The sequence below is a fragment of the Entamoeba dispar genome, genomic scaffold, assembly GCF_000209125.1.
Source record: "Entamoeba dispar SAW760 scf_1105229462849 genomic scaffold, whole genome shotgun sequence".
Lineage (NCBI taxonomy): Eukaryota > Evosea > Mastigamoebida > Endamoebidae > Entamoeba > Entamoeba dispar.
The window spans coordinates 1355-8275 of record NW_001855398.1 but is presented as its reverse complement, the minus strand read 5'-3'; the positions used below and the strand labels follow the sequence as shown (position 1 = coordinate 8275).

At 21.7% G+C, this 6921-nt stretch overlaps 2 protein-coding genes across 2 annotated transcripts, besides 20 other annotated features; one reads left to right on the top strand and one right to left on the bottom strand.

Moving 5' to 3' along the window:
- The first annotated feature begins 107 nt into the window (after window positions 1–107).
- Window positions 108–180: a sequence feature (AT_rich).
- Window positions 181–650: 470 nt separating this feature from the next.
- Window positions 651–826: a microsatellite.
- Window positions 827–951: 125 nt separating this feature from the next.
- Window positions 952–1101: a sequence feature (AT_rich).
- A 12-nt stretch (window positions 1102–1113) lies between these two features.
- Window positions 1114–1204: a microsatellite.
- An 18-nt stretch (window positions 1205–1222) lies between these two features.
- Window positions 1223–1282: a sequence feature (AT_rich).
- Window positions 1283–1546: 264 nt separating this feature from the next.
- Window positions 1547–1571: a sequence feature (AT_rich).
- Window positions 1572–1708: 137 nt separating this feature from the next.
- Window positions 1709–1755: a sequence feature (AT_rich).
- Window positions 1756–1775: 20 nt separating this feature from the next.
- Window positions 1776–1935: a microsatellite.
- Window positions 1799–1983: a microsatellite.
- Window positions 1984–1985: 2 nt separating this feature from the next.
- Window positions 1986–2376: a repeat region.
- Window positions 2294–2496: a repeat region.
- A 247-nt stretch (window positions 2497–2743) lies between these two features.
- Window positions 2744–3681, top strand: EDI_323540 (uncharacterized protein; the record flags this gene model as incomplete). The annotated part of the gene is made up of 2 exons (XM_001740291.1): window positions 2744–3395; window positions 3449–3681. The coding sequence occupies 2 exons, from the start codon at window positions 2744–2746 to the stop codon at window positions 3679–3681; spliced, it is 885 nt and encodes a 294-aa protein (XP_001740343.1).
- A 35-nt stretch (window positions 3682–3716) lies between these two features.
- Window positions 3717–3812: a sequence feature (AT_rich).
- A 1-nt stretch (window position 3813) lies between these two features.
- Window positions 3814–3921: a repeat region.
- Window positions 3922–4021: 100 nt separating this feature from the next.
- Window positions 4022–4072: a sequence feature (AT_rich).
- A 103-nt stretch (window positions 4073–4175) lies between these two features.
- Window positions 4176–4245: a sequence feature (AT_rich).
- Window positions 4246–4280: 35 nt separating this feature from the next.
- Window positions 4281–4309: a sequence feature (AT_rich).
- A 115-nt stretch (window positions 4310–4424) lies between these two features.
- Window positions 4425–4464: a sequence feature (AT_rich).
- Window positions 4465–4474: 10 nt separating this feature from the next.
- Window positions 4475–4496: a sequence feature (AT_rich).
- Window positions 4497–5225: 729 nt separating this feature from the next.
- Window positions 5226–5253: a sequence feature (AT_rich).
- Window positions 5254–5535: 282 nt separating this feature from the next.
- Window positions 5536–5599: a sequence feature (AT_rich).
- Window positions 5600–5787: 188 nt separating this feature from the next.
- On the bottom strand, window positions 5788–6636 carry EDI_323530 (uncharacterized protein; the record flags this gene model as incomplete). The annotated part of the gene is made up of 1 exon (XM_001740290.1): window positions 5788–6636. One exon carries the CDS (start codon window positions 6634–6636, stop codon window positions 5788–5790), a length of 849 nt encoding a protein of 282 aa, XP_001740342.1.
- Window positions 6637–6921: the final 285 nt, after the last annotated feature.

Below are 6921 nucleotides of genomic sequence, written 5' to 3'. Positions count from 1 at the left end.
CACTTATTATTTTGATATTTTAGTTTTTTTTAAACAAAATCAATATTATGTCAACTTTTTAAATTTTTCGATATGGTTGGTTAATTTTTCTCCAAAATTGTTAGTTCTATTTTTAAGTAATTTTTTTTGTTATTCTATTAATTTGTATTTTAAAGAAAGAATATTAAAAAATGAAATAAACAGAATACTCGTTTTCATCCTCACTCAAGAAAGAATAAAATTTAACAGACTAACCACTGTGATTAATTAAAATTTAACACAAAAATATTTTTGATGAAAAAGTGTTTTAAAAATGGTAAGAGGATTTAGTGTAATTGTTGATGTTTGAATGAAAAAATAATATTATAATGATGAATTATTTGAACTTAATAGAAATAATTTGAGATTAATGAAAGAATAATTAAAGAAATTAAAAGATAAGAGTATTTTATTTGATACTTCATATATAATTAGAGATAATTATATTCCAAATTATTAATTATAAGAATACAGTTCTTGTATGAGGTTGAATTTATTTCTAATAAATAACACAAAGAGAGAATAGTTCATTTATTGAATAAATATTAAAGAATATTGTTAAATCTATCTAAGTTAAAAAACATATTTCCAAGAATTGAATACTGAAATCAATAGAAATACTATTCATTTATAATTAATTTAAATAATTTAATTTGTTTGAATAAATAACTCTAATTCAAAATAAATTTAAATAAATTAAAAAGTGTTATTTAAATAAGTTAAACAAAATTTTATATGATTATATTAAACTATAATATGTAGTAAAATTGACATAGATTAAAGTATTAATTTAATTAAACTGATTAAAATATAAGAAAATGAGTTGAAAAAGTGTTAAATTAATAATCAAAATCACTATTTCTAGAAAATAAAAATATCTAGATTTGCTATTTCATATAATTGATATTTATTTAAACAATGAATGATATTACCAATAAATGTAATTTATTATTTATTTAATAAAATATAAAAATATAATTGTATAAGATAGAATTATATTTATTTCTATTTCATTATTTGAAATTTAGTTTAAATTTATGATATTAAATAACTAATAAATACTATAAATTAACTATTTAATTTCATACTGTTTTAAATAATATAAATATTGATTATTCTTACAATGATAATATTCAACAATATATAAGAATATAAAAATATATTAATAATATTAATCATACATAATTTTTCGTTTGATATGATCATTTATTTTGATATTTATTGATATTAAAATAATGAAATAAGAAATTATTTCAAATATAATGTAATGATCAAGTGGAGATAAGTCATATTAAGATAATAATTTGTTTAGTAGATATAAAAAGTTAATGAAGAAGAAATACCATAATATGAACAAATAAAATACAAATATTAGAAAGATAAACTAAGAGCTATAATAAATAAAATTGGTATTAAAATGAATTTATAAACTTATGTATAGATAAAATGTATTAAGCAGAGTCTAACATGTTGATAATTATTATAATAAGATGAAAATATTCTAACTGAAAGATGTATTTCAATTGAGTAATAAAATTTAATAAATAAAATAAGACATCTAATCAAAATAAATGGTCATAACAATACATTAATTTAAGAGTAATCAATAAAATTAATTAAATGTGATCTAATAAGTAAAGTAGTAACTAATACCTATTTTATATTCATGGTACTTGTATTGATTTATACCATTAAATTAAAATATATTCTTATTAAGATATTGATAATTATTTATTACTATTTCATATCATTTATATATAAGAAATAATAAAATATAACAAAGAATAAAAAGATGAAACTAGAAAATAAAAGAATAAAGAAAAAGTAATATTGAATTGAAATAAATAAGTTAATGACAATAAAATAGATAAGCATAATAAAATAAAGAACAAAAACTAAATGAAAAAAAAACTAAATGTTTTAGCGAATATTCAAACGAAAATAAAATGATAAAAGAAATAAAAAAAAAGGAAATGAATTATGAATTACCTATATTTAGGTTTTCATCATGTTGAGAAGTGATTATTTCAGTTTATTCAACATGCTTTATTTTGATTGAAATAAGGCTTTTTCAAACACACTCGACTTAATGGCTCATCACTTAAGTTGCTGTCTAATTTTTAATTTGAATTAAATGAGTACTAAAACTCTTCAGTGGTTATAATGTTATTTTATGTTGACATATTAATAACATTATAATTATCTCCTTTATCATCAACATTGTTTAAAGAATCTATTTTTCTTAATAAAACCCCATGTCTTCAGCTCAAAAACTATCCTTAACAAACACCTAAGTGTTGATAAATAAATAATACTTTCATAATAATCACTCATAACAAATAATAATAAATAACAACCAACCGATTTTGGTGGGTGTTATTTCACCAAAGGCATGTCATGACCAGATAATAACTGGTGATTAGAAGCTTGGATATATTAGGGTTCCATATTGGCGTCTCTGATGTGCCATCTTTGAGTTAATAAAATGATAAAAGAAATAAACAAATAAAGAAAATAATATAGTAAGGAGAATATAAATTAAATGAAAAACTTTTTCTTAAAGCATAAGTGTTGCTTCTTTAACAAATAATCCATCAAAATTTATTTCTAAAAAAAACTCAAATCTGAAAAAAAAATAAAAAAAAAGAAGGAAAAAGAGTATTTTTGATTGTGTAGAAGGTGAATTTGAATTGGTAAACTAAAAATTGATAGTCAAAAAAGGAAAATGCAGATTCATCGATACACAATATTCATTAATGGAAAAAAAGATAATAAAAACATCCAGAATAAAGTTGACTTTATAATCGAGTCATTAATTAAATGTAGAGTACCAAGATGCTCTATAAAGATTTGTAATGTTAGTAATAATAAAGAATTTGAAGAAGTGTTAGAGAGTACAGTAAATGGAAAGCCATATCCATTATTGTATTTGTGGGGAGAATTCTTTGGGACATATGAGGATGTTCAAACTGGAATAGTGGATGGAAGTTTAGCATTATCAGTACTTAATGACCCAAATAGAACACACCAAGGAAAGAAGATTGGATTAATTCGACCTAAATCTGAATTAGAAAATGCTAAAATTTATGAGGATTATATTCATCATGAAAAAAAACAGGATATATTCAAAGACGGTGATATTATCAATGAATACCAAAATGATTCTGATGAAGAAAAAATGGTTGAACTGAAAGGGTTTAATAAACAAGTCCAAATCAATAACGAGAGTTGGATTAGTGGAACTGAATGGTTACTTCGGGTATTATCTGGAATGCTTTTTGTTCCTCTTATTCAACGAGTATTTGAAAATAAAGAAATTAAAAAATTAGAAGGGGACATTGAGTTTAATGTTATTAGAACAAATTGGTATTGGAAACGTTTGTTTTTATAGATTTTTCCGTGAGTTTTAATAAAAGTAATAAGAGAGTAGATCAAAAGAGAATCATTAGATTTAGTAAAGATAAATTTTATAGATTTAATGGAGACACTTTTAGAGAAGAATTTAATTATGATGATGTGTCTGATGTCTTTGTCAATGGTAAAAATATTGTTATTAATTTTAACAAAAACTCTTATTCACAGTTCATAGAATGTGATAACAGTGATGAGTTTTTATCTGTTCTTGAAGAGCATTGTCATTCTCTTACAATAAAAAAGGTTTAAAATCTAATAACCCAGTTGTTTGTACTACTACTTACTTTATATTTTTAATAATTCTTTTGTTGTTATTTAAATAAATTCAAGTGTTATTTTAATAATTACTTTTTTTTTATTAAATATTTATTTATTTATATCTTGAAAAAAGTTTATTTCAATAGAAATAAAACGTATTGATGAAACTGATTCGTTTATTTCTCAACATGACGAAAAAATAATAACAGGTAAATCATAGTTGATTTTTCTTATATCTATTACCTATTTGTACTTTCTTATTATATTAATGATATAGTTCTAAGCATTTACTTTAAAATTCTTTCGCAATACTTACTAACCCACTGTTAAGTTTTAATAATACTAATTACATACATTTTTTTAAAAATAATATATTATTAATGATGAAATATATTCTATCAAATCAAATGACTATAGACCAGTTTTTATGTTATTGTTTCATATGATTATCTATCGTTTATATTAGTTCCTTTCAATGCCTGTTCATTATTATAATTATTTAAAAAATTTTCATTTCCATTTATTTTATAACATTTATTTTTTTTTAAATTTAATGGTTTTACTTGGTCTATCCGTAATAAGAAACATAGTATTTAAAAAAAGTTATATAAAAATATAAGTTACTATATGTTTTCTTTAATTTCATACTATAGTTTTATGACTCACCCTTTTCAACTATAACAAAAGAAATAACAGTTAATCATGGCATGTGGTTATACAATAAACTAACTCACATTTAAATTTTTTTTAAATGTATTATTCAAAATTATAATACAACCAAACCAAATTTTATTAAAATTTTTTATCTTTCTTTAAGGTATTTCACATATTATAATCATTCAACAAAACACTAATCATTTGGTTATGTGAAATATTACTTTGACTTGACTTTTTGTATAAACTTAATTCCCCCATGAAATAACAGCAACAAACATAAACTGTTTGTATTGTTTCTTGAGAATACTTTTCTTTTATCTAATTATTTGTCATTGTGCTTCAATAATTATCACTCATGAAAAAACTTTTAATTTTAGTAAATTTAGAGTACTATAAAAGTTAGTTTTTTATTTGGTATAATTGACTCGTCATAGGTTAGATAAATTTTTAACCTACTCATTTTTAATAGATATTTATGAACTAATTTCACAATAAGATTTCTCTGGTTTTTATTCTATACATTTGCTATAATCAATACTAATTAATGAAGACAGTGTAATTCTAATTTATGTACTTTCTTAGATTTTTATCAAACAATGAAACATACTTGAAGACTAGTTATTTTGTGTTACAACACTCTTGAACATTGTCTGTTAGAAAGAACTAAATTAGTACGATAAAAGGGAAAAGTTATTTGAGTGAATAAAAATAGTTAAACATATGTAAAGCTTATTCCTTGTTGCCTCGTTTAAACAGAGTATGGAATGTTTTACTTTATAAGAAAACTTTACTCTTATCGAGTTGCCTTTTCGATATTTAAGATATTTTATTCTCATTGTTATTCATGAAAAGTCTGATATATTTGTTTGTCATTAACCAAATAATTAAAATAATAAATATTTATATCACTCTTTTTAATCAATTATTGTTCTTCACTTAAAATATGAAAATAAATAAGTAAAATAAGGATTTGGTGACTAATCATTAGCTTTTAGTTTTATTGATTATAATTTGTTTAAGAAAAAGAAATACCTTTCTAAATGTTTAATTCAGAAACAATCATTAAATAAACACATTTACTGTCTGTATAAACTTAGAATTAATTAATGTAGAGTGTTTTTATAATTAAGGAAAGTAATGGTTATTCACTTTCATATAATTATTTAAGAATAACTTAGAACTTCAAAGTTTTATAAAAACAAAAGATTTTTAATATAAAGTAAAATGGTTTTAATATTTTTTGTTAAAAAAACTACAATAACCAAACCTTCATATTTTTCTATTTTTTATATTTCTAGAAATAAGAAAAATTATGTGAAGATATTTTTATCAATATTTACATCAATTTTTATTTTTATCACTAAAATCATAAACTAAGAAGAATATACTAAAATAATGAAATCTTCTAAGTTCTAAAAAAAGTAAAGAAGACAAAATAAATTACATAAAATTAGTATCAAGAGGAGTAAATGGATGAAGATGATTTAATTTAATAAAAGAAAAATCGTTATCAACAATACCATTATTACATGGTTTAAAAGCAGACATAGGGTCACAAGTATCAATAGTATGTAATCCAAGTTTTTCAATTAAATATTTAGCACCAATAAAAGATAAAATATTTGGTGTAATTTTAACAGTAGCCTCTTTAGTAAGGCGTTGTTTAATTTCTTTAGATAAAGCTTTTGTTAATACTTCAACAGATTCCTTTTTTATAACAACTCCATTTGGTGCTTTATAAGATTTCCAAGTATAAAAATTAAGTGTTTTAGTTGTTACTTTTTGAGCAGAAACTTGACAAGTAAGAGTAAATCCATTCATAAGAAGTTTATATGCTAAAAAATTTGAAAATGCAGCTTCTTTATTTTTTGTTCTTCTTTTTCCAACTGAGTTAACCGCATATTCAGAAGATCTAACTTTGAAATCATCACTTAGAACTTTAATTAATTCTGGGTTTTGACGAATAAGTTCTATCTCTGCTTTAACTACTTCTTTTGTTAATGTTAATGTTGTTTCATAACTTGCTTTTGCTTTCTTCCATAAAGTACGAACAGCACATTCAAAGAAATATGCATTTTCTAATATGTCATTTGTTGAATACTTTCCATCAAATGTGATTGAACTACCAACAAAAACCTTTTTTGCTCTTGATGTTTTTTTAGTTTTATCTATTGTAACTTCTGCTCCACAAATAAATGAAAGAAGAAGTAATTCTCTATTGCAAATAGCTCTTTTGTTTCTTCCTTCTCTCTGTTTAAGTGCTTCATTTGATATTCGGGGATCAGTCATGAAATAAAAATATTAAAAAGATGGAAATTAAAAAGATAAAAAATGATTGAGTTGTTTTTACTAGTAAATCAATTTAATGCACTTTTATTCAATTCTTTTTTTCTTAAAAATTCAACTAATGAACCTTTTATTCAACTTTGAATATTCTTCTCTTAATCTAGAACAAAAAGAATATTAAAAAGAGAGACTTTTTTAAATTAAGAACATAAGAAATATATTAATGGCATATTTCTTTTTAGTTTCTTTTCCATATTAAAACCATATTCCCTTAAAAATATTCTGTGA